Genomic DNA, 20,479 nt, shown 5'->3' on the forward strand with positions numbered 1-20,479 from the left:
CGAAAACCTCCGAATAGCGGACATTTTTTCAGTCCTTGAAGAAAGGTCCTTGAAAACGTTCACCGAGGGCGGCCCGCAGAGGTGACAGCAGAACCTCCGGTCGGTCCTCGAAGAAAGGGGAACTAAATCCCCATTCATAAAAGAGAAGGTGAGGGTATATTGCGCGGGAGGGTTAATAATTGACAATCTGCGGCTGCCTGCCCGCTGAGTTAAAAAGTTCCCACGGTAGACTCACGATACACAGTGTATCGTGAGTCTTGCATGGGAACTTTTTAACTCAGCGGGCAGGCAGCAGCAAATTGTCGCTCCCTTCAGTTTCACCCCACCTACACCCCTCTGCTTCCCGGCCATGTGTGTGACCCCTTCCCTCCCCTCTCCAGCTCCCCGCGCATTGCACCGGCGCGGGGGCTTTGCACTGTCTTCACGTTGGAGCCAGTGCCAGTCACCGGAGACGTCAGGACCAACGGGACACCGACCCCCAGGCCCACTGCAAGCACGGAGAACCCAGAGACCCACAGCCAGCAGCAGCCCAGCCCCGTTCCAATTCCAGAGGAACACGCTCTCCGCTGTCCCCGTAGGGACAGAAGCTGATGGCTCGGGCTGTGGCCTCTCCGGCCACCCCCCTGTACAGGAGCTGAGACTGGGAACTGTGGGGTTGTTTGCAGTTGCAGAGGGAGGGGGCAAGGGCGGTACAGTTCCCAGTCTCAGCTCCATTCCAGGGGGGTGACCGGAGACGTCAGGACCAACGGGACACCGACTGCAAGCACGGAGATGCCAGAGACTCACAGCCAGCAGCAACTCTAGCCCAGCTCCGCTCCAACTCCAGAGGAACCCAGGTTGCGGATGAGGGGGCGCAGCTCGGGCTGTGGGCGAACTGCCACTTTTCGCCGTAGCGGCCCATCGGGGAGCGGATTCCTCTGGAGTTGGAGGGACAGGGAGACACAGCGGCTTTTGAGAATGGTGGGCAATCACTTCCAAAGTTCTGCCCACACAGTCAGTACACCTCTCCTACACTTGTCTCCCGCACTAAGATCATCTCGCAGAGAATGATCCCAGCCTAACCCTCCCTATTCTCTCCTATTCTGCAAGAAAAAACTACATTGAAGACTCAAACTCGCGATCGAGTAACTGCCGGGATCGAGGCGCAAACTCGCGACCTTGCGGATACGAGCCGAGCACTCTACCACTGAGCCAGCCGTTAAAATCTACGCTAAAAATCTTCCATTCCGAAAGCCGAAAAATTCTGAATTACGAAAAGTGTCTGGTCCCAAGGCTTTCGGATAAAAGGTTGTGCACCTGTATTTGAAAAATACTCATAATGCTCATTGAGGTTCAAAGAGGGGTGGGGGGAGAGAGGGAAAAAAGTGGGGAGGGGGAAGGGAGGAGAGAAGTGGAAGAGTGAGGAGGGAGGGGTAGGGGGAGTGGTGGAAGAGGGGTAGGGGGAAGGGGGCGGGGAGAGAGGGAAGGGGGTGGGTTAGAGAGGGAAGGGGGTGGGGGAGAGAGGGATGGGAGGGAGAGGGATGAGGAGAGAGAAACATAGAAATTAAGTGCAGGAGTAGGCCATTCGGCCCTTCGAGCCTGCACCACCATTCAATATGATCATGGCTGATCATCCAACTCAGTATCCTGTACCTGTCTTCTCTCCATACCCCCTGATCCCTTTAGCCACAAGGGCCACATCTAACTCCCTCTTAATGAACAGGCCTCAACTACCTTCTGTGGCAGTGAATTCCAGAGATTCACCACTCTGTGTGAAAAATGTTTTTTCTTATCTCGGTCCTAAAGGATTTCCCCCTTATCCTTAAACTGTGACCCCTTGTTCTGGACTTCCCCAACATCGGGAACAATCTTCCTGCATCTAGCCTGTCCAACCCCTTAAGAATTTTGTAAGTTTCTATAAGATCCCCCCTCAATCTTCTAAAATCTAGCAAGTACAAGCCGAGTCTATCCAGTCTTTCTTCACATTAAAGTCCTGACATCCCAGGAATCAGTCTGGTGAACCTTCTCTGTACTCCCTCTATGGCAACAATGTCTTTGAGCATTGGGCATTGTGACATCACACGATGGAACGTTCACCAGGTGCTGGTGCTCCTGCAAAGGCATATGTAAATGAATCCATTCCGATTGGACATATGTGAACATTGGGCATTGTGACATCACACGATGGAACAAATCAAAAGGAAGAAAGGCAGGCAGCCGGACGGATGGCGAACGGACGCCGAGCGAACGGACGCCAGACGGACGGTGTCAGGCACACAGTTTTATATAATAATAAATAGATAGATAGATATTGGTTAGAAATTTGGACACATGAGGGCATTGAAAAGCAAAGGATCGAATTTCCCAAACTGTTCCTTTAATTTAAAACTGGTTTTGGCTACAACGAGCACCTTTGTCTGACTTATTGTCGCCTTTAATAAATTTACGCCAGAGATTGGCAATGATTTAGTCCTCAGAACAGTATTGGCTTTATATTTTAAGGACAGCACCATTTAAAACATCCCCTTCATCCCCAACCACTAAAAAAACAATCCAGTTGTTAGAGCATGTGGACAGTACGTTTCTTCATTGGTTATGACTCAATTCTGTCTGTAGTGCCAGATTTTGGGCAGGTTTTGATTGTAAAAGCTAATTTTTATTAAATCAGATACATTCCGGAAGTGGCGGCACTGCCCTGCAGCTGGGCTCGTCTGCAGTCTGCTTGTCTTTTCTTTTTTTTTGTTTTCTTTTGTCCTGTTGTTTCAGTTTATTTCAGTTTATTTTAGTTGTGTATGTGTGGGAGGGTGGGAGAAACTTGTTTTTAGCCTCTTCCTTCGGGGGGATGCGACCTTTTCTTGCCGTTTCCCCTGTCTCAGTCTCCGTCTGTGCTGAGGCCTATCGCGGAGCTGGCGGCCTCCAACTGGGACTGACCTCGAGGCTCCGGAGGCAGAGCTAGAACTTACCAACGCGAAGCTGGCCGACTTCGGGGCTGTGGTAGCGTTGCGGCGGCGGCGGCGACCCAAATTCGGAGGCTCGGCCGCCGGCCCAGAGGACTTGGCCATGGGCCCAGTGGACGACAATGTCGGGAGCTCGCAGGTCCCAGGTTGGTGACCTGTTCTCCGGAGCTCCCGCAACAACAGCTTCGTCCACTGGATGCGGAGCTCGGGTTCAGCTGCGCGACTTACCATCACCCGGCAGGATCACAACATTGGAAGCCAGAATCGCCTCAAGGCAAAGGGAGAACAAGGAGGGAAGAGACAAGGACTTTAAGACTTTTGCCTTCCATCACAGTGAGGAGGGTCTGGTGGACTCACTGTGGTGGATGTTAAATCTGTGTTTATTGTGTGTTTTATTATTTTATTCTATGTTATGACTGCAAGGCACGAAATTTCGTTCAGACTGAAAAGTCTGAATGACAATAAAGGATACTTTATTTTACTTTTTTACTTTACAGTCTTGGCTTTCAAAAGTCCCTTTCAAGATAAAAAAATGAAAGGGACATGAATATGCAGGAAATGGAGAGAAATGGGTTGGATGAGATTAGTTTATCTTGAAATCATGTTTGGCACGGACATTGTAGGCCAAAGGGCCTATTGTGCTGTACTGTTCTATGTTCTATATTAAGTAGAAGTGAAATTCAACCTTCTTCCTACTTCCAAATTGCCATTAGCGAAGTGTTTCAAGGAACAGAGAATAATGGTAGGAAAGTCAGCTTAGAGTGTAAAATCAGCCTTGATCCAATTGAATGACAGGGCGGATGCAAGGGACTAGGTGACACATTCTGAATGCATCTACAATGCAGGCTTATAAGTACAGTTGCGTGAATCCAACTGATTGTCATAATGTTTGGGACAAAACCCCTTCATTTATTTATTTGCCTGTGCACTCCACAATTTGAAATTTGTAATAGAAAAAATTATATGTGGTTAAAGTGCACAATGTCAGATTTTATTAAAGGGTATTTTTATACATTTTGGTTTCACCATGTAGAAATTACAGCTGGGTTTATACATAGTCCCCCTCATTTCAAGGCACCATTTTCTACAGTCTTTCCATCACCTTTGGAAATGTTTATTACTGTTTATCAACATTAGGACCAAAGTTGTGCCAACGAAAGTCAAAGAAGCCATTATGAGACTAAGAAACATGAATAAAACTGTTAGAGACATCAGCCAAACCTTAGGCTTACCAAAATCAACTGTTTGCAACATCATTAAGAAGAAAGAGATCATCGGTGAGCTTACTAATTGCAAAGGGACTGGCAGGCCAAGGAAGACCTCCACAGCTGATGACAGAAAAATTCTCTCTATAATAAAGAAAAATCCCCAAACACATGTCCGACAGATCAGAAACAGTCTTCAGGAGTCAGGTGTGGATTTGTCAATGACCACTGTGCGCAGAAGACTTCATCAACAGAAATACAGAGGCTACACTGCAAGATGCAAACCACTGGTTAGCCGCCAAAATAGGATGGCCAGTTTACAGTTTGCCAGGATGTACTTAAAAGAGCAACCACAGTTTTGGAAAAAGGTCTTGTGGACAGATGAGATGAAGATTAACTTATATCAGAGTAATGGCAAGAGCAAAGTATGGAGGAGAGCAGGAACTGCCCAAGATCCAAAGCATTCCACCTCATCTGTGGTATGTTTTGGTGGGGGTGTTATGCCAGAGCATGTATGGCAGCTGAAGGTACTGGCTCACTTATCTTCATTGATGATACAACTGCTGATGGTAGTAGCATAATGAATTCTGAAGTGTATAGACACATCCTATCTGTTCAAGTTTAAACAAATGCCTCAAAACTCATTGGCCGGCAGTTCATCTACAGCAAGTCAATGATCCCAAATATACTGCTGAAGCAACAAAGGAGTTTTCGAAAGCAAAAAAAAAAGTAAATTCTTGAGTCAATTACCTGATCTGAACCCAATTGAGCATGCCTTTTATTTGCTGAAGAGAAAACTGAAGGGGACTAGCCACCAAAACAAGCATAAGCTAATGATGGCTGTAATGGCCTGGCAGAGCATCACTAGAGATGACACCCAGCAACTGGTGATGTCCAAGAATCGCAGTTATTGCATGCAAAGGATATGCAACAAAATACTAAACATGACCACTTTCATTTACATGACATTGCTGTGTCCCAAACATTATAGTGCCCTGAAATGGGGGGGGGGCTTTGTATAAACACTGCTGTGATTTCTACATGGTGAAACCAAAATGTATAAAAATGGCTTTTATTAAAATCTGATAATGTGCACTTTAACCACATATGATTTTTTTTCTATTACAAATCTCTAATTGTGGAGTATAGAGGCAAATAAATAAATGATGGGTCTTTGTCCCAAAAATTATGGAGGGCGCTGTATTACATTATTCTTTTAAATTGCAAATCGTTGAAACCACACAATCGGACACGGTCAAAAATGCAAATCGAAAGAAAACATAATGCATTATCAAACTGCTGATAACTATTTCAATATACAGATGACACACAGAGATGTATCTTTTGTTGCTGATTTCCTGTCTGAACACTTCAAAGAGGTATGTTTTCAGTATTACTACTTTCAGTTTTCATATATACCTAACAATTAATGTCCAATAGTAGCAAGAACGTTGTTTAATGTTGTGCCTTTAACATTTCATGAGCATAATTTAAAAAAAGCTACCAGTCCAAATATTCATTGGACAAATAAACAAAACCTTGTAAAACAGAACTGGTTTTAAGAAGAATGTTAAAGAGAATAAAGATACAAAGAGATTTTAGGAAATACCTCTAGGATTTTTGGGGGAAAGCATGTGAAAACAGCTAATATCGCAGAGTTATGGCGACAACGTTATAGTACTTTATTCAACTGTGTCCAAGGTGACTTGTTTAGGGTGGACAGTATTGGGAGTAATGACTCAATAGTGATTATGTCACATGAGGTGTATCATGCCATGAACAAGCTGTCCAACAACAAAGCAAGTGACTTGGATCATATTTCTGCTGAACATCTTAAGTATGCGAGTATGAGGATAGCTCCTCTCCTTGCTATTTGTTTTACTGGCTTTATGATTCATGGCTTGTTACCAGACTCAATGTTGTCTGTTCTGTTAGTGCCGGTCATTAAGGACAAAGCTGGTAAAGTAGGCAGCCTAAATAATTACAGGCCTATAAGATTTAGCCAGCATATTGTCAAAAGTTTTAGAAAGAATTCTGCTGGATAGAGTAAATGAGTTTGTTAACTCCACAGATAACCAGTTTGGTTTTAAAGGTAAACATGGCACTGACATGCATATATGCCCTAAAGGAGATTTTAAACAAATATAGAGGCAAAAACTCTTCAATCCTTATGTGCTTTATTGATTGTGTTAATCACAGAAAGCTGTTTGTTAAGATGTCAAAGAGGGGTGCCTAAATACATTGTGAGAATTCTGGCTTACTGGCATGCCCACCAGACTATGCAAATAAAATGAGGCAATAAGGTCTCAGCCCCATTTGGAATTAGCAATGGTGTTTGACAAGGGGGGATTTTGTCCCCAGTCCTTTTTAATCTTTATAATGATGATCTGTCCAAACAATTGAAAGCATGTATAATTGGTAATATTGTAGTGAACCATATTATGTATGCAGCATGTGGTCTTTAGTCCATCTAGCGCTGGTCTACAGCAGCTCCTTACTATATGTTATGTGTGTGGTGTGGAACATAATATTAAATATAATGCTTGTAAGAGTGCTGTTATGATCTGTAGAACCAAAGAGGATAAACGTCTAACATTTGATGATCTGTCCAACATTTGTCTAACATGTCTAACATCTACTGATTTTAAATTGTCTGACAATAATCTTAGTGTCTGTAATAAGGTAAAATATCTAGGGCATTCTATTACAGAACAAATGAGAGATGATGAGGATATTTATAGCCAACGACGCATGCTGTATGTACAGGCGAATATTCTCTTGCACAAGGTTGGTGTGTGTGCAGATGTGGTGAAAATGTCGCTGTTTAGAGCATATTTCACACCACTCTATACTGCGCACCTGTGGTCGAACTATGGAAAGACAAGTTTGCAGAGACTAAAGGTGTCATATAATGATGCCATGAGAACACTGCTAAGGAAACCTAGATGGTGCAATGCTAGTAACGTGTTTGTGGCTGTAGGAGTCAGTACTTTAGAAGCTATCCTAAGAAATCATATGTATAAATTCATCTGCAGGATAAATGACTAAAATGTAATTATTATGGCCTTGTCAAACAAGGTTTAGCACTACACGCTAGGAATCCCAGTTGTGGAGACACTGGTATCGTCTCATTGTAGGACATTGATCATTCTTTTTATTCTGGATTTTAATTCATGTATTGTGGGTTTTTTTAACATATAATTCATGATGCTTTTATAAGTGATATACTAAGATTTTATATATACTTTATGATGTTTTTAATATGCAATGCATTTTTTATGTAATGTTGTCCCTTGTCTGGACCTTGAGTCCAAAATAAAGTTTAGTATTATTATTTAAAACACAGCTGCAATGTTGATGTGATTAATAATAGGGAATGTATACGAGGTTAGAAGTAGAAAAGCACCAGAATCTTTGAAAAATGTTACAGAGAAATTGGAGGGACAAAGCTAGAGAAAGATTTGAAAATGAAGATCAGAATTTTGAAATTGAAGCAGTATTGGGCTGGGTGCTGAGCACAGAGAAGATGTGTGAATGGGACTGAGAATTAGGATTAGAGTAAAGTTTTGCTTGAGTATAAATCTATGGAAGGTGAATAGTAGGAAGAATTTTTTTTGAATAATGAATGGTGAAAGTAACAAAAACAAGTAGGGTTTTACTATCTGTTCAAGAAGGAACTGCAGATTCTGGAAGATCGAAGGTACACAAAATTGCTGGAGAAACTCAGCGGGTGCAGCAGCATCTATGGAGCGAAGGAAATAGGTGACGTTTTGGGCCGAAACCCTTCTTCAGACTGATGGGGGGTGGGGGGGGGGGGGGGGGAGAAGGAAGGAAAAGGCGAGGAGGAGGAGCCCGAGGGCGGGCGGATGGGAGGGTGGGAGGAGACAACTAGAGGGTTAAGGAAGGGGAGGAGACAGCAAGGGCTAGCAAAATTGGGAGAATTCAATGTTAATGCCATCCGGACGCAAGGTCCCCAGGCGGAATATGAGGTGCTGTTCCTCCAATTTCCGCTGTTGCTCACTCTGGCAATGGAGGAGACCCAGGACAGAGAGGTCGGATTGGGAATGGGAGGGGGATTTGAAGTGCTGAGCCACCGGGAGGTCAGGTTGGTTATTGCGGACTGAGCGGAGGTGTTCGGCGAAACGATCGCCCAACCTACGCTTAGTCTCCCCGATGTAAATCAGCTGACATCTAGAGCAGCGGATGCAGTAGATGAGGTTGGAGGAGTTGCAGCTGAACCTTTGTCGCACCTGGAACGATTGCTTGGGTCCTTGAATGGAGTCGAGGGGGGAGGTGAAACATAGAAACATAGAAATTAGGTGCAGGAGTAGGCCATTCGGCCCTTCGAGCCTGCACCGCCATTCAATATGATCATGGCTGATCATCCAACTCAGTATCCCGTACCTGCCTTCTCTCCATACCCCCTAATCCCCTTAGCCACAAGGGCCACATCTAACTCCCTCTTAAATATAGCCAATGAACTGGCCTCAACTACCCTCTGTGGCAGAGAGTTCCAGAGATTCACCACTCTCTGTATGAAAAAAGTTTTTCTCATCTCGGTTTTAAAGGATTTCCCCCTTATCCTTAAGCTGTGACCCCTTGTCCTGGACTTCCCTAACATCGGGAACAATCTTCCTGCATCTAGCCTGTCCAACCCCTTAAGAATTTTGTAAGTTTCTATAAGATCCCCTCTCAATTTCCTAAATTCTAGAGAGTATAAACCAAGTCTATCCAGTCTTTGTTCATAAGACAGTCCTGACATCCCAGGAATCAGTCTGGTGAACCGTCTCTGCACTCCCTCTATGGCAATAATGTCCTTCCTCAGATTTGGAGACCAAAACTGTACGCAATACTCCAGGTGTGGTCTCACCAAGACCCTGTACAACTGCAGTAGAAGCTCCCTGCTCCTATACTCAAATCCTTTTGCAATGAAAGCTAACATACCATTCGCTTTCTTTACTGCCTGCTGCACCTGCATGCCTACCTTCAACGACTGGTGTACCATGACACCCAGGTCTCGCTGCATCTCCCCCTTTCCCAATCGGCCACCATTTAGATAATAGTCTGCTTTCCCGTTTTTGCCACCAAAATGGATAATCTCACATTTATCCACATTATACTGCATCTGCCAAACATTTGCCCACTCACCCAGCCTATCCAAGTCACCTTGCAGTCTCCTAGCATCTTCCTCACAGCTAACACTGCCCCCCAGCTTAGTGTCATCCGCAAACTTGGAGATATTGCCTTCAATTCCCTCATCCAGATCATTAATATATATTGTAAATAGCTGGGGTCCCAGCACTGAGCCTTGCGGTACCCCACTAGTCACTGCCTGCCATTGTGAAAAGGACCAGTTTACTCCTACTCTTTGCTTCCTGTTTGCCAGCCAGTTCTCTATCTACATCAATACTGAACCCCCAATGCCGTGAAGGGACAGGTGTTGCATTTCTTGCGGTTGCAACGGAAAGTGCCCGGGGAGGGGGTGGTGCGGGAGGGAAGGGAAGAATTGACAAGGGAAATTTTGTCCTTTCTAGGGGTTTTACTATCTGTTGGACTAACACTGGGCTAGTGTCAGACTATGTTTATGGATGGGGAAGGAGTCAGTCTTGGAGTTTACATCAATATATGATCTGAACTATGTTCACGTAAACGTATGTGATCATGTTCCTGCTGTACAACTGAAGTTTATCTATTTTATCGTTTCAATGTGTGATGCCTAGGTTGAGAATAGTCTGGTTTAACCTGATAGTTACGAGGAAGAGGTAGTTGAGCCGAGTCCAAACCCTAAGGCTTGAGTCACTCCAATATTGACATAAGCAAAGTATATGCCAGCTGTCTTGATGAGCCTTTCGACGTTTTATATTTTTATTTCCTGATGTTTGATTGAAAGAAATGCCTGTTTGCATTACCCTGGATCCCAGTCAGTTGTCCGACAAGATATTGATGGGTGGTGATTTAATACTTCATGCCCATTTCAAGAAATGGTCATCTTAATTTTCGTTATATAAAAACTCTACCTTCAGACAAGAAATAAAACTTTTGATTATCATATTCCTTTTAGGTGGATGGAGTGATTTATTTTAAGTATTATTACCTTGATTCAATTCCACAGCCCATTTTTGTCCTTTCTAGGGGGATACTATTTGTGAATATTGAACAGTAGAGAATTATGGAGAACTTATTGAATGTTTTTCAAGATTCAACTGAATTTAGTATTGCTTGTAGAGCCGTGTTGTCTAGATGTGCTCTATTTAATTTGTGTATTTCGTGGATAAAATAGTCATGCTGCAAGAAACACACCTTTCGACATACCGAGCCTGCAAACCATCAAGCATCTATTTTAACTAATCCTGCACTGATCCCATTCTGTTCTCCCCACATTTCTACCAACCCTCCCCCCACCCAGATTTTAACACTCACTTGTACATTTAACAAAGGGCCAATTAACAAACTAACCTCCATGTCTTTGGAATGTGGGAGGAAACTGGAGGTTAGGATTGAAGTGCGATTGTTGGATCTGGGAGGCAGCAGCTCTACTAATAGCCACTGACACTCTCCTCCGCCTAGCGGAGTTGGTCCTCACCCTCTACAACTTTACGTTTAACTCCTCCCATTTCCTCCAAACACAAGGCGTAGCTATGGGCACACGCATGGGCCCCAGCTACGCCTGCCTCTTTGTCAGGTACGTTGAACAATCCTTGTTCAATACGTACCAGGGCCCCATCCCCGACCTCTACCTCCGTTACATTGACGACTGCTTTGGGGCCACTTCCTGCACCCACACACAACTGACTGACTTCATCCACTTCACCACCAACTTCCATCCGGCACTCCAATACACCTGGACCATTCCTACCATTCCTTGACCTCACCATCTCCATCGCAAGGGACAGACTTCTGACCGACATACACTACAAACCCACTGACTCACATGGCTATCTGGACTACATGTCTTCCCACCCTGCCCCCTGTAAAGACTCCACCCCCTACTCCCAATTCCTCTGCCTACGCCGCATCTGTTCCCAGGATGAGACGTTCCTCACCAGGGCATCGGAAATGTCCTCGCTCTTCAGGGAACGGGGATTCCCCTCCTCCACCATAGATGAGGCTCGCACCAGGGTCTCTTCCATACCCCGCAACACTGCTCTCTCTCCCCATCCCCGCACTCGCAACAAGGGCAGAGTCCCCTAGTCCTCACCTTTCACCCCACCAGCCGGCAAATACAACAAATAATCCGCCATTTCCGCCACCTCCAATGTGACCCCACCACTCGCCACATCTTCCCATCTCCCCCCATGTCTGCCTTCCGCAAAGACCGCTCCCTCCGCAACTTCCTTGTCAATTCTTCTCTTCCCTCCCTACCACCCCCTCCCCGAGCACTTTCCACTTACCACTGTGTCCTGTAGCCAAAAATATTAAAGTACAAACAGAATGAGGCTTTATATACACGGAAGTGAAGACATCAAATTAACGAAACAACCAACACCCTTAATCTTTCGAAAGGTCAACAGATTATTTTCCTTCTATAAATAATAGCAAATTGTAATTCTGAGTAAGAGATTGAAAGTTAAGGGCATGAAGAAATTAACTGTTTTTACCTATCTTCAACAAGTGCAGTTCTGATTATCTAGGTGAAGTTTGCTAATAAATATTAGTGAATAGATGTATATAATTGTATGCATCTGAAATTTAATTTTGTATAAAAGTAGGAAATAACGTTGTCATTTAATTTTCAATTATGGTTTCTTTCTCAATTCTTGAAGGCACCAGAACTTTATGATCAAAAGGGTCAATATTTTAATGTGGAGAGAGTTGGTCAGGTATGCCATCTTTGTATTTTATTTCTGGCTTAATGTTTTGAAGCATTGAGGAATTTTAAAGGGACATTAGTTGGGTATCGAGAATCTTGCTTTATATTTTCAACGATAACATATCTTGATAACATATCAAGTGGAAGTTTTCTTAAATATTGATTTATGTCTGAAATAAAAGACTGGTATTTTCTACATTTATTGTAGTTGACTTGAAGAAGTTCAATGTCAAGTATTATTTGAATTGAAATCCATGCTGTAGAATAGATTTTTGGTTAATATTTAAAGAACAAATATGATTTGCATGTTTACATATCACTCTTCTCTAGAGGAGTATTTCAGAATTAAATTGAAATTGTTCAGAGATGCATAAATTAAATTTGTTTTGCAGTATTTAAAAGATGAGGATGATGACTTAGTAACTCCTCCAGAGACTGAAGGAAATCCATGGTATTCCTTCTTGCAGAACAGTGTTCATCTGAAAGGTACAACTTATGTTTAGCAGTTCTGCATCAGTTAGTGGTAGAATATGTGCTGTGCCTTTAGGGGTTTGATAAAATCTGTACCAGACAATGATGCAGTTCATACTTTTCTTTATTGGTTATCTGAGTAACCTGAAATAGGTCACAAAATGGCCTTGTCCCAATTCTAAACAATACTGCCAGTGATAAGAGTGAGATGCATTGTCATGATATAAAATGAACAAAGTTTTGCTGCATATCATCCTGTGCTCTGCCTGGCACAAGATTGATTGATTTTGTTATTGGTTGGCTGAAATGGAATATGCTCTGCTGTCAACATTAGTGCCCTTCACCTTGATGAATGCAAAATATTTCCAAAATGTTGCTAATTTGTTCCTGCTAAAATTCAATTGTTCCACTAAAATTTACTTTTTCTTATGTTCAGCATCTATCTGTATACCGTATTTCCCGGCGACGAAGACGCTACTTTTTACCCTAGAATAAGGCCTGAAAATGTACCTGCGTTTTGGAGGCCGAAGGTTAGGTTAGCTAAGATAGACAGACTTGGCTATCCTTCAGTACATGCAATATCAAGAACGATGTTATTGTACGGAGGGATAGCTAAGTCTAGCCCTCTTTGCTGGCTAGGGTTAGGGTTAATTGCTAGAAATTAGGGTTAGGGTTAAGGTTGAGGGATAGCGTGTGGGGAGTCTGGCCCAGCTCAGCACGACAGGGCTGCACAAAGTAGCAAACTTGGCTGGGCTGCTATTGGGTAAAGTTGCGGGGTGGGCAGAAGCGTTGAGAAGGAGGGAGTTGGGGATCATGCCAGCAACTCATTCACTTACTCAGTTGCTCTGGTGGCTGTGAGTGGCCGCCGGGACCGGACAGCGGAACCGGCGGCCACCTCAGCGCCTTCTGCCGGCTGGCCCGCAAGCCAGCCACGGTGTCCTTCGGCACAGATGCAAATGGTAGAGGTGGTGGTTTGTGGCTAGCTACTGGGCGGAAGGCTGGCTGCTCCGTCCCGGGCTCTCTCTCTCTCTCCGTTATCTGATCACCCTCAGCCAGTAAGTCCCCGTTCCTCAGACCTGAACCGTACAGCGCATTGTGGGACAGGCGAAGATGGAGGCTCCCAAGTCCTCATTGCCTCCTTAAAAATGAGGGGGAACTTCTTTACTCAGAGAGTGGTAGCTGTGTGGAATGAGCTGCCAGTGGAAATGGTGGAGGCAGGTTCGATTTTATCATTTAATAATAAATTGGATAGGTATATGGACGGGAAAGGAATGGAGGGTTATGGTCTGAGTGCACGTAGATGGGACTAGGGGAAAATAAGTGTTCGGCACGGACTTGAAGGGCCGAGATGGCCTGTTTCCGTGCTGTAATGGTTATATGGAACCAAACCCTTGATCCTGTCCTGCCAGCCTTTTTTCAAAACTTAGCAACTCAAAATGGGAATGCGTCTACTTCGCCGGGAAATACGGTACTTGTAAAAGTCTCATCTTGTATGTGCGTGTATACGTGTGTGTTTATCTTCGCCAAAACGCTACGCGGTAGCGCTGACATTTTTACAGAATCTTACTCACATTTTTCCGGTCATCGCGATAATCAGGTTTCCTTCAGATTTAATGTTATATTTCACGTTATTGATATATAAAGTTTAAATAGCCCAGGTTGAGAAGAATAACTTTCACTCTGCTTTGAGTTTTCTGGCAGCTTCCAGTGATGTCACAATCACAATGGGATCATTTACATAAGTTGCAGAGTCATTGTTGCCAACGGTAATGGCAGCCAAGACATTGCAAATTTTACCTCCAGCCACTACCCACAACCCACTCCCCACAGCCCACTTCCCACAGCCCAATCCCCACAGAATTTTAAGAGACAGAACTTCATGATGGAAAAAGCGGTTATCAACAATTTATTTTTAATTTGTTGCTTACAAACTGGGTATCTTCATTGCTGTTCACAACACTTACATCTAATCTGAATGTCTGGTAATGTGGCGTCTTAACACCTTTAAATATATTACCAAAAGAACATTTGCTGCATTTATGTCCTTTGGCCATCTCTTGTTAGTTAGTGTAATGTTTAACCTGTCAGATGGGTAGTCAGTTTTAACAGCTATTATCATAAAATGCCTTTAGAAAATTCCTTGCAACCTGTAAATTTTGTTGTGGATAAATTATGTGGGAAGCGAGAGTGTTCCTGTACCAATAGCAATAACGACTCATGCTATGGCAATGTCATAATAATTTTCAGTCCTTCACAGAAAACATGCTTGCATCAATCTGTAGTGTGCATGGTTAAGCATATATGTTATCATGGTCCAGGATTTATTGACACAAGTTGATCATACGCTGAATAATCCAACCACATTTTGTTTGGAAGTGGAAAGAAATAATAAAAATTGCATTAATTGCAATGTGTAAAAAGAGTTGAGATACTGTATTATAAATTTGCTGCATGTCATTGTGGTATATATCATGTCTTGATTGGTGAATATGTTTAGTTTGTGACTTTATTTGAAGCAGAAATATTATGTGAATGCTTCATTGAGCATAATTCCAACTGGTAACTACGCACTTCGTCCGAGCACATTATCGCACGCTACATGCAAGTCATCTTAATTAACCACCTAAACTGTCATTTGGCAACCTAAAAAGCTGCCAAGGTTGCCCGGCTGGCAACAGGGAAAAAAAGTTAAGCGAGAACCCTGCCCCCTCTCTCTCATAGAAACATAGAAATTAGGTGCAGGAGTAGGCCATTCGGCCCTTCGAGCCTGCACCGCCATTCAATATGATCATGGCTAATCATCCTACTCAGTATCCCGTACCTGCCTTCTCTCCATACCCTCTGATCCCCTTAACCACAAGGGCCACATCTAACACTCTTAAATATAGCCAATGAACTGGCCTCGACTACCCTCTGCGGCAGAGAGTTCCAGGCATTCACCACTCTCTGTGTGAAAAAAGTTCTTCTCATCTCGGTTTTAAAGGATTTCCCCCTTATCCTTAAGCTGTGACCCCTTGTCCTGGACTTCCCCAACATCGGGAACAATCTTCCTGCATCTAGCCTGTCCAACTCCTTAAGAATTTTGTAAGTTTCTATAAGATCCCCTCTCAATCTCCTAAATTCTAGCGAGTATAAAACCAAGTCTATCCAGTCTTTCTTCATAAGACAGTCCTGACATCCCAGGAATCAGTCTGGTGAACCTTCTCTGCACTCCCTCTATGGCAATAATGTCCTTCCTCAGATTTGGAGACCAAAACTGTACGCAATACTCCAGGTGTGGTCTCACCAAGACCCTGTACAACTGCAGTAGAACCTCCCTGCTCGTATACTCAAATCCTTTTGCTATGAAAGCTAACATACCATTCGCCTTCTTCACTGCCTGCTGCACCTGCATGCCTACTTTCAATGACTGGTGTACCATGACACCCAGGTCTCGCTGCATCTCCCCTTTTCCTAATCGGCCACCATTTAGATAAAAGTCTGCTTTCATGTTTTTGCCACCAAAATGGATAACCTCACATTTATCCACATTATACTGCATCTGCGAAACATTTGCCCACTCACCCAGCCTATCCAAGTCACCTTGCAGTCTCCTAGCATCCTCCTCGCAGCTAACACTGCCCCCCAGCTTAGTGTCATCCGCAAACTTGGAGATATTGCCTTCAATTCCCTCTTCCAGATCATTAATATATATTGTAAATAGCTGGGGTCCCAGCACTGAGCCTTGCGGTACCCCACTAGTCACTGCCTGCCATTGTGAAAAGGACCAGTTTACTCCTACTCTTTGCTTCCTGTTTGCCAGCCAGGTCTCTATCCACATCAATACTGAAGCCCCAATGCCGTGTGCTTTAAGTTTGTATACTAATCTCTTATGTGGGACCTTGTCGAAAGCCTTCTGGAAGTCCAGATACACCACATCCACTGGTTCTCCCCTATCCACGCTACTAGTTACATCGTCTCTCCCCCCTTCCCTCTCTTTCTCCCCCTCCCTCTCGTGACGCGCCTGCGAGTTGGGGGCTATGTGTCAGTAGATTTAGATCCTTTATTTGTCATTCAGACCTTTTGGTCTGAATGAAATGTCGTTGCCTGCAGCCATACATGTAATAATAAACAACAAAACACACAATAAACACAAATTAACATCCACCACAGTGAATTCACCAGGCACCTCCTCACTGTGATGGAGGCAAAAATCTTAGGGTTACTGTCGCTTCCCTCCTTTTCTCCCTCTGCGCTGAGGCGATACCCCACCTGGCGATGGTAAGTCAGTCCCGCGTCTCACTAAGCTCCACGAACGGGCCGGTTCAAGCTCCGCGGCCCGGGGTGGTCGAAGCTGCCGCCCTCCAGTCCAGCGGACGCCGCTGTTGCCGCGGGAGCTCCGGAAAACAGGCACCAGCCTGTGACCTGCGAACTCCCGACGATGTTGTCCACTGGCCCGCGGCTGAGCCCTGGATTCAGGTCGCCGTCGCCTCAGCTACCGGAGCACCGTCTCAGCCCCACGCTGGGCAGCCTCAGCTACCGGAGTGCCATTCCAACCCCGAGCCGGGCCGCCATCACGGGAGCCCCGTCCCAACCTCGAGTCGTACCACTGCCACAGGAGCATCTCAGCCCAACACTAAAAAGTAAAAACAGACGGACTGCAGGCGAGCCGCAGCCGTTCAACAGCACCGCCACTTCCGGACGAAATAGGGCAGTTATGGAGTAAAAGGAGCAAATTAATAATATTAATATAATATCAAGGGGGGGAGTTAGCGTGTGCATGGGGGGGGGGTAGTTAGTGTGTGTGTGGGGGTAGTTAGTGTGTGTGACGCCGCATGCCGCCCCCCCCCCCCCCCCCCCCCCCCCCCCCTATTAACCAAAATGTAACTAAAACAAGACAAAAAAACAACACTAAAAAGTAAAAACAGACGGACTGCAGGCGAGCCGCAGCCGTTCAACAGCACCGCCACTTCCGTAACTGCATGTTGAGGGAACAGACCCAACGGGGGTCTGCACTCGGTCTAGTATCTATTAATATATAAAACTCTCGTGCCATCCGACCGGCTGCCGTCCGGCTGCCTTTCCTGCCTTTTGATTCGTTGATGGCTGCTCCTTCCTATCAGCTTCCAACACACTTCAATACAAAGTTGCAAGACAGGAACACTCTGAACTTTTCACTGCTGCAGCAGCCAGGGGAGGTGCAATTGGAATTTTTTTAAATCCACTGCTGAGGGAGGCAGGGGAGTGCTGGAATCTTACATTTGGGAACGGCTTCAGTTCCGTTGGAGGAGACGGGTGCATGGTGGAATATTGGGTTGGGGGATCACACCATTGGGGGAGCAGACCCCACGGGTCTGCACTTGGTCTAGTCTATTATTATATAAAACTCTCGTGCCATCCGACCGGCTGCCGTCCGGCTGCCTTTCTGCCTTTTGATTCGTTCCATCGTGTGATGTCACAATGCTCAATGCTCGCAGATGTCCAATCGGAATGGCCGATGCTCGCAGGTGTCCAATCGGAATGGATCCATTTACATGTACGGCTGCCGGCTGCATTTCTTCCTTTGATTCCTTGCCACGCCGAATCCAGACGCACAATCGCCGAGATCTTTTCCATTTCGGTAGAGATTTCACTTTTCTTTCTAAGTATCCGCTCCTCATTACATTTCGTCGTGTTTAAGTACACGTTTTTAATCAAATCCTTCTCCCCCCCCACCCCCCATTATTTCAAAAATAAACTGGCTTCTCACCCATAGAAGCAGCCATTTGGGTAGACATTTCACTTTTCATTCCAACTATCCACTCCTCATTAGATTTCGTTATGTTTATGTCCACATTTTTCATTAAATCCTTCCCCCCCCCCCCCCCCACCAACTTTTGTCGCCTCCTGCTGGCCAGCGACCATAACGGCTGCTGGCGCCCGCATCTCGCCTCAAAGATGCCATTTAAAACCAGCCGCACTGCTCATTCCTGAGCCGCTTGAGTTGGAGGACCACGTCTCCCGTGGGGGCTACGGGTAGGGAACGGCTGCGTTGGGGGAGCAGACCCAACGGGTCTGCCCTTGTTCTAGTAATATTACTAAAACTCTCATCTTATTTGTTAGTATGTCTGTGAATTGTTTGAATGTCTGTGAGATGTCTGTGAGTGTGATCCTGAAACGGTACACAATAGTCACCTTACCATTGTCCTGTGATGTGCTGTATCAATTTTCATTCAGATTGATGACATGTTTTACAAGTTATTCACATTTTAAACTTTACAAAATGCACTTTGCAAAGCACTTTTCCACTTGCACTGCCCGTTACAATGTTAACAAATGACAGGACTCCCCAGTGCAATAAGAGATTTGTTACATTGTTGTAAGGAGAGGGAGGGAGTGGGGGAGGAGGAGAGGGTGAGGATTGTTGTTTAATGTTATTTAAATGTTGTTTAATGTGGGAGTGGGATAGGGGGAGGTGAGCATTGGGGGAGCAGGGAGATAGAGTGAGGAGGGGGATAGGGAGGGGAGAGGGGTTATGGAGGGAGGGAAGGAGTGACTGTGGGTATGGGAAAGGAGAGGGAGGGAGCGCATGAGCAGTTTGGTGGAATATTGCATTGGGGGAGCGGGCCCAAAGGGTCAGCACTTGGTCTAGTTACTAATAAAATTCATGAATTGTGCAGTACCTTCTGCATCCAATATCTAACTAAATGTCAGTGCAATGTGGGAGGCACAACAATTAGATCTTTCAATGTTTACAACTTTCTGACAAATTGAATCCATTTATTAACTCATGAGTGATACACATGTGGGTTTAAACTAAATAGTGGGGGGGAGGGATTGACAAATTGGGAGTATAAAGATGGAGTTAAAGGGGAAGTGAGTACAGGAAAAGTTACAAAACACTCCCAGATTAATGGGAAGGAATGTTTGAGGATAAGGGAGTAAGGTCAGGGCCAATAGGGACTGGGGTGAGAAGCGATGTGAATACCAAAGTCAAAGTGTTGTATGTGAATGCGCAACGTATAAGAAATAAAGTGGATGAGCTTGAGGCTCAGTTAGAAATTGGCAAGTATGATGTTGTGGGAATCACAGAGACATGGCTGCAAGAGGACCAGGGCTGGGAACTGAATATTGAACGATATACATCCTATTGAAAAGACAGAGAGGTGGGCAGAGGGGATGGATGGGGGTAGGTCTGTTGGTGAGGAATGAAATTCATACCCTTGCAAGGGGTGACTTTGAAGATGTCGAGTCAGTATGGATAGAACTAGGGAATTGTAAGGGTAAAAAGACCCTAATGGGACTTATCTACAGGCCCTCAAACAGTAGCCTGGATATAGGTTGCAAGTTGAATCAAGAGTTAAAATTGGCATGTCGTAAAGCTAATTCTACGGTTGTTATGGGAGATTTCAACATGCAGGTAGACTGGGAAAATCAGGTTGGTACTGGATCCCAAGAAAGGGAGTTTATGGAGTGCCTCCGTGATGGATTCTTAGAGCAGCTTGTACTGGAGAAGGCAATTCTGGATTTAGTGTTGTGTTATGATAAGGGAATTTGAGGTTAAGGAACCATTAGGAGGTAGTGACCATAATATGGTTAGTTTAAATCTACAATTTGAAAGAGATAAGGGTAAGTCGGAGGTGTCAGTATTACAGTTGAACAAAAGGGACGACGGAGCCAAGAGGGAGGAGCTGGCCAAAGTTGAGTGAAAAGATACCCTAGCTGGGATGACAGTGGAACAACAATGGCAGATATTTCTGGGAATAATACAGAAGGTGCAGGATCACTTCATTCCAGTTCATTCCAAAGGCGATCTTGGCTAACAAGGGAAGTCAGGGACAGTATAAAAATAAAAGAGAAGTAGTATAACATAGCAAAGATGTGCGTGCAGCCAGAGGATTGGGTAACTTTTAAAGAGCAACAGAAGATAACTAAAAAGGCAATGCGGGGAGAAAAGATGAGGTACGAAGGTAAGCTAGTCAAGAATATAAAGGAGGATAGTAAAAGCTTCTTCAGGTATGTGAAGAGAAAAATAAATAGTTAAGACCAAGGTGGGACCCTTGAAGACTGAAAAAGGTGATTTTATAATGGGGAACAAG

The 20,479-nt window shown here is 44.6% G+C and overlaps 1 protein-coding gene across 3 annotated transcripts in view; it reads left to right on the top strand.

Annotated features, from left to right (window-relative positions):
- Positions 1-20,479, top strand: part of anapc4 (anaphase promoting complex subunit 4) — a 116,529-nt gene that overhangs the window by 68,172 nt on the left and 27,878 nt on the right. For 2 of the 3 annotated variants that reach the window (XM_055638015.1, XM_055638025.1), the window contains exons 19-21: positions 5,464-5,520; positions 11,905-11,961; positions 12,344-12,437. In XM_055638015.1, the coding sequence (XP_055493990.1) occupies positions 5,464-5,520; positions 11,905-11,961; positions 12,344-12,437 (208 nt within the window). The remainder of the gene's footprint in view (positions 1-5,463; positions 5,521-11,904; positions 11,962-12,343; positions 12,438-20,479) is intronic. The other variant, XM_055638034.1, reaches the window with a different exon arrangement.

Source organism: Leucoraja erinacea, chromosome 1, assembly GCF_028641065.1.
Source record: "Leucoraja erinacea ecotype New England chromosome 1, Leri_hhj_1, whole genome shotgun sequence".
In the NCBI taxonomy this organism is placed as follows: domain Eukaryota; kingdom Metazoa; phylum Chordata; class Chondrichthyes; order Rajiformes; family Rajidae; genus Leucoraja; species Leucoraja erinaceus.